Here is a 14,871-nt window from a genome sequence, read left to right as displayed (position 1 = left end):
TGCAGAATGAAGGAAACTTTGGAGAACGGAGAAGAAGAAGATGACGACGACACAAAAAAACGAAAAACAAAAACAAAAAGGAAAAAGAAAAAAGAAGAAGAAAGGATTAAAGTGTAAATTCACATGATGATAAAATGAGAAAAAGGCCAAACCTCATTAGTTTTTAAACTTGAGACTATTTTTCATCTAGCCTCTTTGAAGGGGTCATTCTATACCGTTGCATAATTCTTGCCCCGAAGGCCAAACGACCTTTAGATGATTAAAAGGGAACAAGATCGAAGCTCGATGAAGCTCTTTTGAAGACTCTAAAGCATCAACAATATAAAAACTATTACAACACAAAATATCAACTTACAAGATTAAAGATATAGTAAATTAAATACAAATACAAAATCAATTTAAACTATAGTTGTTTTCAAATATAGTAAAACGAACAAAAACATACCCTTCTAACATAGATATATGTATGTAATTAAAGACTATAAAAGTTTGTTAATAATATAAATATTATAAGTAATTTTTACCCTTTAAAACCCATTAAATTTGTTTAAGAAAAAATCTCCTCAAGAACAATGCCTTTGTAGAAAGAAAGAAGAATATGAAATTTACAAAAAACTTACACATTTTACCAAATGTATACATACATAAACACATATCTTATACTTCAATACAACCATAAGCATATGAGAAACTTAGGGCTTAAAAATAAATATATCCAAAACAAATTTAATGCTTCTTCACAATCATCATCGAACTCTCTTAGCTCCATCTCTCTCTCTAGAAACTTTGAAAAGAGGGCAAAAATAATTTTCAGTTGGAAAGGGAAAAAAAGGGCATTCAATGAGAAACCCATAAGCCCGTTCTTCAGGTTGATTTTCAATTTACATTTTTTTTCTTCTCTTCATTCAACAAATTTGATTATCATCGGTGGAACAAATTCGCAGCTTCCGACACTCAGCAATGTCGTCGATCGACATTGAAGGAATTTTGGGTAGCACGAAAGAGCTCGATCGCCTGCGCAAGGAACAGGAAGTTGTTGTTCTTGAAATCAACAAGATGCATAAGAAACTCCTCGCTAGTGAGTAGTCTTTCATTCTTAAACCTTTTGATTGGATCATGCTTTTTTTTTTTTTTTTTTTCCCTTTTGAGATCATGCTCCTAGGAATTGGCCTAAATGTTCGACTCTTGTTGCTCTGCTGCTTGTTTAATTAGTTTCGTTAGTGGACGAAGAAGCTATGGTTGGGTGATAATATTTTGAGAGTTTTGTATTTTGGAATTTTACGGGGGAAGTTACTTGAGTTTGATTTTTTTAATCTTTTTTTCTTCCTTTTCTGGGAAGAATTGTTGAGTTTATTCAGGAACTGATATTCTGTAATAAGTGTTTGACGAAAAATATGAGGTTTCTGTAAAGTTTTGAGCTGGTCTCTGAATGCTATAGGATATGAAAATGTTAAAACCACAATGTTGTTTTGGAGATCTCCGACATTTATATGAAGCTGGAACGTGAGGATGATACCCTCTGCAATTTTAATTGGGTTTGAATTGCTACCTAAAACAAAGAAGTATATAACATTCGGGAGTTTATCAATTTGCTTTCTTTCTGACGCTTTTAGAGTGTTTTATTTTCTATTAGTGCTTGCCATCTAATTTCCGTTAGTAATTGGCTTTCTCCTTAATATTTGGTTGTTTGCAGCTCCTAAAGTGGTTGAGAAGCCTGGGGATAATTCATTGTCAAAACTGAAGCATTTATATACTCAAGCAAAACAACTTTCAGAGGAGGAAGTGAGGTATTTTTTTTTTTCTTTTCTTACATTGAAATTCATGGTTCAGAGTTCGTTTACTTGTGGTTTTTTTTTTTTTGTCAATTTGTGTGTGATTAGATGCATATAGGTAAAAGATTATTTATTTACCCCAAGTGTGCCTGGATCATAACTATTGTAACTTGCATTAAAGTCCATATTATTTTGTATTGCAGCATTTCCACGGCCTTATTGGGGCAACTTGAAAGTTTGCTCCCCGCTGGACCTACTGGGCCACCAAGGAGAAGGATAGGTGTTTCCAAGAATTATTCATCTATACTGTGTTTTACTGATAACTCCCCCAAAAGCTTTTTGATTCATGCTTTTCATAAATGATAAATTTGAAGATATATTATACGCATGATCATAAAAGGAAACTCAATAATATTTTCTTCTACTTCATTGACTCCTATCGAAGTATTACAACTTGGATTAACCACAGGACATGACTTATGCGTGTTCTCAAAAAAATAATCATAACCAATAGAAGGGTCATGTTAACAAATATCACAATGGATTGATGATAAGGGCCTAAGAGATAATGGGCCCATTCCATGGTGGTCACCTACCAAGGATTTAGTATCTTTCAAGTAGTCTTGACATCCAAACTTTGCAGAGTGAGGCTAGTTGTCACATGAAATTAGTCGAGATGTAGGTAAGGTGTCCTAGACCCTCAAAAATATTAAAAGGAAAAATCACGGTGGAGATGATGGGATTTATGTTGATTTTATTGGAAGCTTGAATATGAATACTAGCTATCTTTTCTTTCCTTTGTTATTCCTGAGTTTGAAGCCTTCTGTTTGGATGGTCAATGAATTTCAGCCCTTGAATTAAGTTGGTAAATTACTGTATACCATGTTCCCTTATACTCATGGGCATACTTAAGGTGTCTGAAATAGAAATTTTGAGTTTCTATTCTTGAGGAGACAACTGTATGTCCTGTTCTGCCCATTCTTATTACCAAATGCATGCCTGCGTGTGGGTATGAGTATGTCTACACTTATGGTTGCTGCATATGGATCATAGAAGAAAGGACATTGACTTTTGTATTTGTTTGCTCAATATATTTTCTCACCTTGGAGGCACCACTGGGAAAGGATATTCCAGAATGGCATTAGATTTACTTATACGACTACTTATGGCTGTCAGATTGAAAACTATCATTAATTCCTTACTATCTTTTCCCTTAGTAGCAAACAATCATTAGTTTATAATTGCTGCCTCTCTTGTTAAAATTTTGAAGAAATGTCATGAAGCAATTATCTGTTGATTTACTGATTTGAATCTATGTGGCAGAGAAACAGAAAAGAATGAAGGCAGATTCGGACAATGCTCGTAGTTCACCTGCAATGAGAAACCTCGAGGCTTGTGCTAACATGAAAGATGAACAGGTCTGTATGTCATTTTCCAGTTTGTATTTTTTTATTCATATTTTCCAACTTTAAACAGACCGAAAACAATTCAATTGCTTTGATTAATTTCAGTAAAGATAGCTATTTAGTAGCATCTACTATTATATTCAGGTGGCAGCCAGGGTGACTCCAGATGGGGCTGAGAAGGACGAATGGTTTATTGTAAAAGTGATACATTTTGATAAGGAGACAAAACTGTGAGTTAAATTATACTTATAAGTTCTTAACAGCGTTTTGTTTTCCTTTTGGGTGGTGGAATTCTTTGTGTGCTGGAAGTTAAGTTGGATTATTATTTTTGTTTGAAAAGAGGATAAAAAAAACTGATTAGTGGGGTATCTTTCATGGAAAACTCAGATCTCATCATGCCCATTTATTGAAGGTCACACATTGGTTGCCTTCTTACACGCTTCAATAAGTGACTAGTGTCTCTGCGCCAGTTTCCCTTAATTGTGGAGTTGGACTTGCAGTTCGATGTTATTAACTTGTGCATATCAGTTGTGCTACTTGCTTTGTCATTCATTATTTTTGACGTATTTGATTATGTGTACAGCTTTGAAATCTGTTTTTAGCATCATTTGTGAAATTTTAGACCTAGTCAAATCATTTAACACATGCTTAATTGTTACAATCTCTCATAGATGATATCCTTTTGAAAAGGATTTTCTTGACATGATATTTCGTTGTTTAATATGTAAAATGTACATGTACAGATTTGAAGTACTAGATGAGGAGCCAGGCGATGAAGATGAAGGTGGAGGGCAAAGGTAACTTTCTGCACAATTAGATAGATTTTTATTTATTTATCATTTCGCTCGGAATGGATTCTAGACCACTAGTTAATTGGAAGTTTCTTCATTCAGTTTGATGCCTAATCAACCAATGTTTAATTCTATCATATTCAGAAAATACAAGTTGCCAATGTCAGCCATCATATCTTTTCCGAAACGAAACGATCCTTCTACTCTCCCTGAATTCCTACCTGGAAGACGAGTCTTGGCAGTTTATCCAGGAACAACTGCTCTTTATAGGGCAACTGTTGTCAATAGTCATCGCAAGGTCATCATCTCATCCCTACACACCATACTATCTCGATTCTCTTGATCTAAATCTAGACTGTGTTAGCATACATCATATTTATTTCTTCTATGTGCAACTTACTGACAAGTAAATTTCTCTTGCAACGAACGACCCCCTTTAAATAACTCTGCATCCTTCCAGAGGAAGACAGACGAGTAAGTACCTCGTATTCTTCTAAGGTTTATCATGTCATTTCTACTTTCTGCTCTGATTGTTACCTCTTTGGTGACTACGGTGTTTTGATTCCTTTAACTTCTCATGTAAAATAGCATCTCTTAGACCCTGACTGGCGACGAAATATGGGGGAAAGTACTGACCTTTTCTGCTCTTCATTTTGATCTCTTACAAAGTATTGATGGATGGGTTCAGTCAGGCTTTCATTAGAAATTATTTCCTTCATGTTAGAACTTGATTGTCCCAAATGCACTATGACCTGATCTGAAGGGGTCATTGTGCAACATGGCCTTTTTGGGTGAACTTGGGACAACTTTAAGAAGTGGAAAAGGTTTTCTTAGTCCATTAAAATCAACTTTTGAAATAAGAAATAAATAAATAAATAAATAAAACTCTGAAATAAGAATCATTTTAAGTAATGCATAGACCTTCAAAACGTGCTTATGAAAGAAATGCTTTCAAGCTATTTTCACGGTTTTCTTTAGTCGTTCGTACGTAGCTTCCTATTAAAAATCTCTATTTTAGTTGCCTGTAGGGGTTTGAGGTTTCCCCTTAAAAAAAGTGTTTCTTATCTTAAAAAAAAAAAAAAAAACTGAATTTCACTGGACGGTTCAATGTGGTTTGAGTTCTCTGTTTCATGTTTGTTTCCATCAGTTTTGGTGACCAGCGTCCCAATTTCCAATTCGATTATTTTTCATGACGATTCTCCCTGTTAAATAACGCGATCTGTCTGTTCTCGATATATTGACAACATGAATTCCATCTATGTTCTCCAAGAAACTGATAGTAACATGATCTGCTGTACATTTCAAATTCATTCTTACGTTATGTCTGAACAGCTACTTGTTGGAATTCGACGACGATGAGGAAGACGGGTCCTCTACATTGCCCCAGAGAATAGTACCCTTCCATAAGGTGGTGGCCTTGCCTGAAGGACTTCGCCAGTAAGCTCCCTGTGTTGTTTATATTGTGAATAAAATATAAGGTTGTATGTAAATCGTAGACCAAAAAAGAATCCTACTTAATTTGTCTTTGAATTTGAGAGATGATAATGTGTATTGAGTACCTTCACACTTTGCCTCATTAAGCTCTAACAATGGTGAGGAAATTCCATGATACATAATTAAGTATTGGTGGGATCCTTTTTAGTAGTTGGAGGAATCCCAATAATATATCAGTCTTGTGTGGATGTTCTCTAAATTATAACAATAATAACATCTTGTTTTTCATATGACATAATTTTGTCTACTTGTAGCCTTTCATCAATCAATCTTAAAATAAGTTTTAGTTTAACCTCTTTCTTCCTCTTATTATTCTCAATGATTCTTAAAATAACTTTTAGTTCACTTAACTGCCTTTATTTTGGTCAAATATACCTTCCAGTTTGTTCCCATTTAGTCTTTGCATGATTTTCATTAATATTTATTGAAATTGGTTTGATATAACAATAATTTTCATAAATGTGTCTAATATTTATAGTTAATAGATAATCAAACATTTAATATTTGAGTTATTTTCAAGATATTTTCAAGAATAATAAAATGAATCAAAATTCTGGTGAAGTATTTGAATATTGTAGAAACTATCAATTCTAAACCGTAGACTAGAGAGTAAATATGATAGACTAAAAAACTAGTAGGTCGATTTTGAAAAGTTCTGGATGAGAAATTTTTAAAAATATTTTTTTAGTGTGAAACCGACCACTCAATTCAACTGAGGTCGGTTGAGTCGGTTTTGTAAAAAGAAGCTCATAACAACTCAGTCAAATAAACAGCCTTCAAACTGAGTTGGGCCGTGAAGTCGGAGTCGTACAAGGAGCTAATTGGGCTTCAGGCCCAAATAGGCAACGCGCGCGCTCTCAGATACTCATAGATTTGTATCAAATTTTGAAATGTGAGGGAAATTGAAACTGATAGGGGAAGGCTCTCTTGTTGTTCTTCTCTTCTATTTGTTTTTCCTTTCCCGCACGGTGTGGATTTCCATGGAGTCAATTGCAGCAGCCGTAGCCACTGTCTCTCTAGAAGAAGACGATTGGGAGCTTTGCAACGACGATGGCTTCGTCTACAAGCGGAAGAGGCGCCGGCTCGACCCCGCGGAACCCGTCGCAGCTCGCTCGTCGGCGGCTCAGGCCGTGGACCTTGAGGCGGAGGAGAATCGGCGGCGCGACCGCAGGAGGAAGACGTTGTTGAAGGTTAGGGCGAAGTACCAGAGAGAGATTGAGCAATGGGAGGTTTTGTCGGGAACTTTGCGGGAGATGGAGGAGAGGGCTCGGAATCTGCAGGAACAGTACCGACGGCATGGGGAACAAGGACCGCCGTCGCTACTTGAAGCTTCATCGTTGACTGTTGTTCGAGAGAAGGAGCTTTCTTATGCGTCAATGGTGGACGATCTTCTCTCTCAGGTAAATTGGTGTTCTGGTATTGTGTCGTAATTTAAGATAAAGGTGCAAGGAATAGAAATTTTACGGATTCAGTCGTTGAGTTGCTTATGAATTTCCTCAAATTGCTCATAATTCATCATTCGTTGGTTAGTTTTCATGTTGCGAGGGATGGTTTTTGCAGTTCAGTTTTCCCTTTGTTTGTAGATTGGGTGGAACTGTGTGTCGAACTAATTATTCCTTCACTTGCTTGAGAAATTCATTGGTTATATGGCTTTAGTCTTTCAGTGTAAGGTCTAGGTTTGGCAAATCAATCAAAATGCTCACTATTAATGATGTCGAAGATTTAGAGAATATACAAATCTGATATTGCTATCATTGCATTGCCAAGTTTGCCCTAACTGCTATGCTACTTTACATCCAATTTGTTACTCTTACCGAAAGATCAGGAGAGGAAATTGTCATTTCCGCTAATGTTAGTATTTCTCAACCATTTTACTCCACCGACTGCTAAAAAATCTGAACCATTATACTTATAATCGAGAGCCCTATAGTTTCAGTTTCAAGGTAAGGGCTCGAGAGTTGAGGGAGGGTAGACATATCCGCAAACTGAAACTGTAGGGCTTTAGATTATGAGTAGAAACTTCATAATTGAAAATTTTAGAACCTTCTTGTCTCGAGGAATTGGGCGGTAGAATAGGAAAATTGAAGGTGTCTTGTTGTGGGTGAAACCTCTTTTGAACCTTTTTGCTGGTCACTGCCTACTTTTTTCGCCTATGGCTGCTGAAGTGGTTAGCGATGTCTGAAGTGTAAACTATGCAGGTGGAAGCTCAGGACGCCCTCATTAGCAATGTTTCAAAGTTTTGTGATATAGCTGAAGCATTGTGCCAGACGGAAGAAGACCGGTTGAAGCAGCGCCTAATCGATCTTCCCATTTGGGGTTCACCCCGTGAGCTCCTGGCCTCATTGTGTGACGAGTAATGATACAGGCAATGAAGAGAAACAGCAACTGAGGACCTTCCTTTTGTAAGATCTTACTATGTAAAAACTAATTTGAATCTTATAAAATCACCAATATGTAGTTTACTTTTGTAACAATAGATGGTGAACTCCTATGCGTGTGCCTCCCTCATCATGCTCGATGACTTAGGAATTTAGCACTCGATGAAAATATTAGCATGTTGTGAATATTTTATTTTGTGGGTGTTTTGTTCCTCGTTTCTCTGATTCTTGATTTGCTTTAAGTAGGAAATGTAGGGTTTCAATAGACAGGCATCAAGGTTTATTTACAATCATTATGATCAGTGAATTTCTCATTATCTAATTCCCAACAGAATTCAGAAATATTACATGCCAAGATTTTCTTGATTATTGGAAAGGTGGGAGCCATCCATCACTCAATGATCCTACACATCTGTTGAAAAAAGCTTAAGATTCTCAAGCTTCTGAGCTGACAGCAATCCCAAATTCTGTTACATTTCTTGGTTTGGCTTATTGGGTATTCTTATAGAACTACAACTAAAGTTAAAACTGTGCCTTTTAGGATTTTCTTGCATTGGATCAGTAACATTTGTTAAAGCAGAAGAAGGAGGTTGTTGGTGTTTCTTCGATCATGCCATGTGGGGCTTCCCCTGAGCCATGTCTAACAGCCATCAAGGAATTTGTACAGGGAGATTCGGGTGGCATCACAACGTTTTCAGAAGCACATATCCGAGGTGGGATCACAGGTGATCGTGGTGATATTCTAGAAAGGGACTGCAATAGCATCTGTATAATCTGGCTGAAGTTTGGTCTTGTATTTGGATCTTCTCTCCAACATGATGTCACTATTAAAGCTAAGTCCTCTGGAAGGTTTTCAGCACTGGGCCTCATGTTCTGAAATAACAAAGCTATTACTCATAACACCACACTTGAAAGGGCTACAAATTTTGAATCATTTACATATAGAGTACTTGTTTAGTCATACATTTCCTATAAACCTACTCAGGAACTATTTATTGGAATTTTATCAAATTATAGAAGCTAAATTATTCTAACTTTCTTCAAACATTGGTACTCAATGAACATAAAATGTTGTTTTAGAAACAGTTCTTTCAATCATATTACTGCTTGTTGGATAGTTGGAAGACATTACATTTTGTAACTACGTGCTTAGCTTACCTTAAAAGCAGCTGCATACGCGGCCTGCAAATTCGACATGCCTTCAAAAGGTAACCTATTAAGGATGAGCTCCCACAATACAATGGCAAAGCTGTAGGCATCAACTTTGTGATTATAATGCTTCTTATCTCCATGCTTTAAAGTGACCGTACTATAGAGCTGCCAACAAATGAAAACGGAAGTTGTTTAAGAACCCACCCAGCAAGGAAATGCTTAAGAACTCTATAATAATCAAATATTCATCAGCAACAAAGAAAAGAGGGGTGAGGAGTAAGGAAAAACCACCTCTGGAGCCATCCATCTATACGTTCCTGTTTCTGCAGTCATCATCTCTGTTACTGATTCTTCTCTTGCCAAACCAAAATCAGCAAGCTTAATTGTTTTATGGTCTGCAGTCAAGATCAAGTTTTCTGCAATAGAAGAGTCTCGTTAGAGCTAGAAAATTTAAGAATGTAAATACTTAACTCTATAACATCTTGGTGTCAAAGAAACAATTCCTACATGGGTGGACAAGTTTTCTTATCTCGGCATACATCGATTGTGAGACAAGATAAATACTACATTCAATTTTGAACCTTTCATGGAGGTAATGAAGTGCCATGTTGAATCCACATACAACATATGTTTTAGATTCCTACATTACAAATCCAAATCCTCAATTGCTTTCTTCAAGGATGTCTCTACTCTCTAATTGACCCCAAACTAGACAAAGAAAGCTAATATGCTGATGAACTCATTTCGAACAGCAAAAACCAATTCTAAGTAATATATCAGAAGTCCATCTCGTCTGGAATCAAAATAACTAGCCCTCTTAGAAAGAAAAGAGCCAATTTCTTTTCCTTCTCTCTTTCAATTCTCTCCCTATACTTTGTTTGACAGAGGTATAAGGCAGTTTTCAGGGGAAAAGGAAATGAAAATGTTACCAAATGGATTCTATATCATACAAAAATCAGCGAGTGCAATCTACCAGAATCGAAAGAGTAAAGTACATGCTTGTACCTGGTTTAAGGTCACGGTGTATAATTCCATGGGAGTGTAAACACTCCATTGCGCGAGCAATATCAAGCGCAAACCCAATTGCCACATCAAGTTCCAAGCTCCTTGGCCTCAAATTCAAGAGAAATTTGCGCAATGTGCCACCTGTGAGTAATTCAGTCACAATAACCATCATAGGTTCCTTGCAAGCGCCAATAAACTGAAAACAAGAACAATACCAACCGAGAATCACAGTTAGAACTTGAGAGATACTATATAAAGTATCTCAATAACAATTTCCAGAAAAGCATGAAACTCAGATAGAGAAGCAAGAGTTGTGAAAGTAGAATTGATCATTGCCTTCACTAAGTTCTTGTGTCGCACTTTGGACAACATTGCAACCTCTCTTGCAAACCGGGCTTCTCTTCTGGCCATCCTCTCAGGAGTATCTCCTTTACCCACCATTTTGATAGCCACAATCTGATTTTTGTATCTGAGAAAAGGGAGAAAGAGAGAGAGTTTAAAAAGAGAGACAGAGTGACAGAAAGGCCTTTAATATATCTGATCTCAGACAGACAAAGAAAAAAAAAAAAAAAGCAATTGACATCAGAAAAAAGAAAACGTACTTTCCCTCATACACCTTGGCATGGGCACCTTCCCCAATCTTTGGCCCAACAAAAAGATGCTTAGGATCAATCAACCATTTGGCATCCAAATTGAATTCACTAGTGGAATAAAAACCATTACCAGAACCCATCTCTTCACTCGCGACTTTTATCAAACACCTTCAGTGCACTTCCTCACTTCCTTCTTCTCTCAATTCACACACGAAAACCTTTCCCAAAAAGAACCCATCAGAGATTCAAAGAGGTACGGACAAAGTACTAAACCAAAGACAAAAAAACTAAAAAAAACCCATGTTTGATACTGAACAGACCCATCCCTAAAATCCCGGTAACCGATCCAGAAATCGAACGGATTCTTGTGCTTGGTGGGAAAAGAATATAGTGCCTCTCCACATGTAGGAAAACGCAAATCCAGCAGCCCCAGAATATTAAAAGAAAAAACAATAGAAATCAGAAAAAGAGTTAGTGTCAGAAGCAGGGGAGGCAAATAAAGAATTGAATGGGAGGAAAGCAATGAAAATGAAAGTGAAGGGACAAAATTGAGGTGTGAAATTGATGCTTCTCCGCGTATGGAAGTGAATGCGGTTGCCATCTGCAATTTAAAGCTGCAAAAGAGAGTTTTTTTTCCCTTTATTTTTTTCCCCTTTCTTTGTGAGTTTATTGTCACTGTACATCGTCTCGTGATTTGACTTTGAATGCCAAAAAAAAGAAAAATAGAGAGAATAAAAACAAAGAGAGAGAGAGAGAGAAGAGACGATGGGGTTTAGAATGGGAAATCCAAATGCATGGATAAGGACAAAGTTGGGCATAGCCCAAAATTGCTATTTAAGAAAACACTAAACAATCCCTTTGTTTTTGTTTATAGTGTGTGTGTGTGTGAGAGAGAGAGAGATAGAGACAAAGTTCATAATGTCTTCTTTCATAATCCAACTTTTATTTTTTGTTTTCTGACTATCAATTCTTCCCTTTCTTTTCTTTCTAAATCAACATAAATACGTTTATACAAATCCTTCTGATCGTCATACACTACTATTTGTATTCTATCTCATTTACAATCAATCGTGATCCTCATACACTACTCTTTCTATTCTATCTATCATTTATCATACTTTATTATAAATAAATATTGGATTAGAAGTTAAATTTAAATACCGTAATTTTACATAATATTTTTCTATAGAAATTGGACATTTAATATTCTCTAACATTCATCTCTCCAATCATTTTATTTTCTTTCCCTAATCTTTTTAAATTAATTTGGTACACCAAACACTCTCTCTTTTTTTCAATTCATAATAATATTTAATAGTAATAATCTCAACATTTTTATTTACACCTATTAGTTTACAATAAAATTCAATCACAATCATTTATTACAAACATTTTCCGTTTGTACTATGTTTTTTATTATTATAAGTTTGCATTCATTTATATGTTCTATGATATTAAACTTTTATTTAAAAAGTATTTGTTTTAGTCTTTAAACTTTTAAAATAAGTATATTTTAGTCTTTTGTAGTTAAAATATTCGGTTAACTTTACTAGAATCACATGTGACTTTTCTATATATGAATAACTAGGACTATCAAATAAGAAAGCCACTCTTAATAGTATATGGTTTTAATTTTTGATTAAAAACTATTTGGTAAATTGATGTTTTATCGAATAACTTAAAAGGTTACTCTGTCTTCGGAATTTTGATCATCACCATTTTGACTTATTGTCATTCTACTTCACGTTCTTTAACTCATATACTAATTCTTATTAATTTTATTTATTTCAAGTGTGGTGTTGACGTAGAAAAATTAGAGAATAAATTAGTAAGATTTATTAGTTATTTATCAATATATTTAATATGATGAATCTGAATTTTAAACATCAAAATATCCACGTTATTATTACGTTAGAGAATTAACAAAATTTTAATGAATGTGACTAAAGTAAACTTTGTTTTCAAAAACTATTTAGAGAGGAAAATAAGTATTTCACAATTTTGTTTGTTTATATATATATACATTTTTTAGATTTGATATTGAGATAGTAAATAGTCATTTCAACTATATCCTAAAACATTTACAAAACGTAAGAAAAATAATCATTATGAATATAAAAAAATAATAATCATGTTTTAAACATAAAAGAATTATCTATTGATTTATATATTTTATTATTTTTATCATTTCTTCACAAATATAACTATCGATGTTAAGATGTTGATTAGACATTAAATTTTCATATAATATAGTTTCTATCTCCCAACTATGATTATAAAGTTAGAACATGTTGTAATCTTAAATACTAAAAATTTAATATTCTACCCTTAAATAATTTATTTTTCTTTCGTTAAGCTTAGGCTAATTCAAGCATTAATTATATGTTAATGTTCTTAAGATTTATGATTGAATTTTCTTACTTTATTTAACTGTGCACTCAAAAGAGAAAAAAAATCAAAATCAAAATTGACAAAAAGAAAATCTAATCAAGCAATTCTCATATGATCATTTATTTTAAAATAAAAATTTCAAACTTCACATGTTTGAATATAATGCATTATTCAAACATATAAAAGATTTTATTTTGAATGGTTCTCCCAATAAACTTCAATTTAAAAGAACAAATATTCAAATGAATAATTTAAATTATACATCAAAATCTAGTTCATTCAATTTATTTTTGTTACCCATAACAATTTTTCAAGGATCACAACTAACGCTTATTTAATTTAAGTTGCTAACTTGAACATAATACAACTCGTTTAAATATATACCTTTGATTAAGAAGAAAAGTTTAAATTCTCTTAGAACTAAAATAAAACAAAACACTTTTTGATATATACACGATACCGAGAACTGAATATTTTAATTAAAATTTAAACAGTCAGGGCAAATTAAATTCCCATGATTAAATTCAAGATGTATCAACTTAAATTATAAACCATATTTATAAATTTTTAATTAAACTCCTAAATTTATCGAATCTTAATTAATATATGGTTTACAATCTTAATTAATAGTGTTTATGAAGTGAATAAGATTGGAAGTTAATAATTTATATTAATAGTATGATTTAAAAGGAAACCCAATGTTATGACACGTGTGATAAAGGATGCCGTTGGATTGAGGAGATGGTGACGTTGAATGGAGACACCGACGCGGTTACGATATAATCTCAAAAATACAACTTTGTTGAACCACATGACGTCATGTCGGTTCTTAAACTTTAGGGCTAATTCCAAATTATTACTCTTTCTCCTAACCTAACCTTTCTCACCTTTTCTCCTCATTCTATTTTTTCACATTTTTTATCTTTATTTATTTATTTTTACTAAAAATTATTGTAGTAATAATTAATTATAAATACAACATCGACGGTCTAAAGTTAAATTCATACGATTGTTATAAATTAAATTCTCAAACTCATACTTCTTTGTATCAAATGTATAGATTTGAGAGTTTAAGTTTTATCTTTTGGGGTTTAATTTTTACGACTTTACAAGTTTAAGGATCGTTCGAAGCTTAATTTTTATGATTGTATTAAGGTTAAAGATATTCTAATTTTAATCCGGGAAGAGCAATTCAATTTATAATATTTAAGATTTGTGGATTTATAAATTTGAAACCACCCTAAAAAAGAGGACTTAAAAGGGAAAAGAATAGTTTTTTCTAAATATATAATTCAACATATTTGAAGTATTTTAAGCTAAATTATAAGTTTCTGTTAAATAGGTTTTAATTTTAAAACTTTAAAAGTAATTACAACATTTTATTTGATAAAATATTAAGAGTTTAATATCTTATTGAAATCTTAAAGTTTACAATCTATATATATAAATAAAGATACCAAGTTGAAAGTTGAAGAAACTATGGAATAATATTTTTAGAAGTATCATAAAATTTCAACAACTTAACTTGTAATTTAATCAAACAACAATTTTCTTTTATTTTACCAAGTTAAAAGTCTCTAAACTTCGTGATATCTCTTAGAAATCTCTCAGAAGGAGTTTGTGTCGTCCGTCGCTGAAAAAACATCAATTTTTATTTCACTTTTGAAAATAAATATATTTTACGTATGAGAATTTTGAAAAAGAATGAAAAAAAAACTTTTTCCCATTCAAATAGAATACTATGATGAATGACTTTTTGTACTTCAACTTCCCCTTCAATCATTAATAATAAACTCCAAAAATCAAAATTAACATTTTCAACTCTACTATTTTAATCAAATATTAATTATTTAACCACCTCCTCTCTATCTATCTCTCTAACAATTTCC

At 33.5% G+C, this 14,871-nt stretch overlaps 3 protein-coding genes across 10 annotated transcripts; 2 read left to right on the top strand and 1 right to left on the bottom strand.

Annotated features, from left to right (window-relative positions):
• Positions 1-710: 710 nt before the first annotated feature.
• On the top strand, positions 711-5,696 carry LOC101220042 (SAGA-associated factor 29 homolog A). 2 transcript variants are annotated; one of them, XM_004141067.3, is made up of 10 exons: positions 711-868; positions 945-1,078; positions 1,694-1,787; positions 1,976-2,052; positions 3,096-3,190; positions 3,323-3,408; positions 3,922-3,975; positions 4,114-4,267; positions 4,430-4,443; positions 5,302-5,696. In XM_004141067.3, exons 2-10 carry the CDS (start codon positions 961-963, stop codon positions 5,408-5,410), a joined length of 801 nt encoding a protein of 266 aa, XP_004141115.1. In that variant the 5' UTR covers positions 711-868; positions 945-960; the 3' UTR covers positions 5,411-5,696. The 2 variants fall into 2 exon arrangements, with proteins under 2 accessions (XP_004141115.1, XP_011652304.1); XM_011654002.2 differs by having other exon boundaries at positions 728-1,078.
• Positions 5,697-6,150: 454 nt separating this feature from the next.
• Positions 6,151-8,059, top strand: LOC101219806. 2 transcript variants are annotated; one of them, XM_031882029.1, is made up of 2 exons: positions 6,151-6,863; positions 7,648-8,059. In XM_031882029.1, the coding sequence occupies exons 1-2, from the start codon at positions 6,444-6,446 to the stop codon at positions 7,711-7,713; spliced, it is 486 nt and encodes a 161-aa protein (XP_031737889.1). In that variant the 5' UTR covers positions 6,151-6,443; the 3' UTR covers positions 7,714-8,059. The 2 variants fall into 2 exon arrangements, with proteins under 2 accessions (XP_031737889.1, XP_004141114.1); XM_004141066.3 differs by having other exon boundaries at positions 6,339-6,863; positions 7,662-8,037.
• Positions 8,060-8,084: 25 nt separating this feature from the next.
• Positions 8,085-11,365, bottom strand: LOC101219563 (serine/threonine-protein kinase HT1). Of its 6 annotated transcripts, none has more exons than XM_031881600.1 (8): positions 10,908-11,363; positions 10,722-10,809; positions 10,601-10,638; positions 10,335-10,467; positions 9,999-10,194; positions 9,285-9,409; positions 9,000-9,158; positions 8,085-8,714 (listed from the first exon to the last, which is right to left on the bottom strand). In XM_031881600.1, the coding sequence occupies exons 4-8, from the start codon at positions 10,437-10,439 to the stop codon at positions 8,400-8,402; spliced, it is 900 nt and encodes a 299-aa protein (XP_031737460.1). In that variant the 5' UTR covers positions 10,440-10,467; positions 10,601-10,638; positions 10,722-10,809; positions 10,908-11,363; the 3' UTR covers positions 8,085-8,399.
• Between the last annotated feature and the right edge of the window lie 3,506 nt (positions 11,366-14,871).

This window comes from Cucumis sativus, chromosome 3 (genome assembly GCF_000004075.3).
Source record: "Cucumis sativus cultivar 9930 chromosome 3, Cucumber_9930_V3, whole genome shotgun sequence".
Lineage (NCBI taxonomy): Eukaryota > Viridiplantae > Streptophyta > Magnoliopsida > Cucurbitales > Cucurbitaceae > Cucumis > Cucumis sativus.
This window is presented reverse-complemented; position numbering and strand designations above follow the sequence as displayed.

Bases quoted from the DNA above. Each gene is read 5' to 3' on its own strand.
- LOC101220042 (XM_004141067.3), top strand. From the start codon at position 961: ATGTCGTCGATCGACATTGAAGGAATTTTGGGTAGCACGAAAGAGCTC. The intron at 1,079-1,693 runs GTGAGTAGTCTT...GGTTGTTTGCAG, and splicing joins GCATAAGAAACTCCTCGCTA to CTCCTAAAGTGGTTGAGAAG. The intron at 1,788-1,975 runs GTATTTTTTTTT...TTTGTATTGCAG, and splicing joins CTTTCAGAGGAGGAAGTGAG to CATTTCCACGGCCTTATTGG.
- LOC101219806 (XM_004141066.3), top strand. From the start codon at position 6,444: ATGGAGTCAATTGCAGCAGCCGTAGCCACTGTCTCTCTAGAAGAAGAC. The intron at 6,864-7,661 runs GTAAATTGGTGT...TAAACTATGCAG, and splicing joins TGGACGATCTTCTCTCTCAG to GTGGAAGCTCAGGACGCCCT.
- LOC101219563 (XM_031881597.1), bottom strand. From the start codon at position 10,731: ATGGGTTCTGGTAATGGTTTTTATTCCACTAGTGAATTCAATTTGGAT. The intron at 9,159-9,284 runs GTGGTTTTTCCT...ATTTGTTGGCAG, and splicing joins ATAGATGGATGGCTCCAGAG to CTCTATAGTACGGTCACTTT. The intron at 8,715-8,999 runs GTAAGCTAAGCA...TTGTTATTTCAG, and splicing joins CGTATGCAGCTGCTTTTAAG to AACATGAGGCCCAGTGCTGA.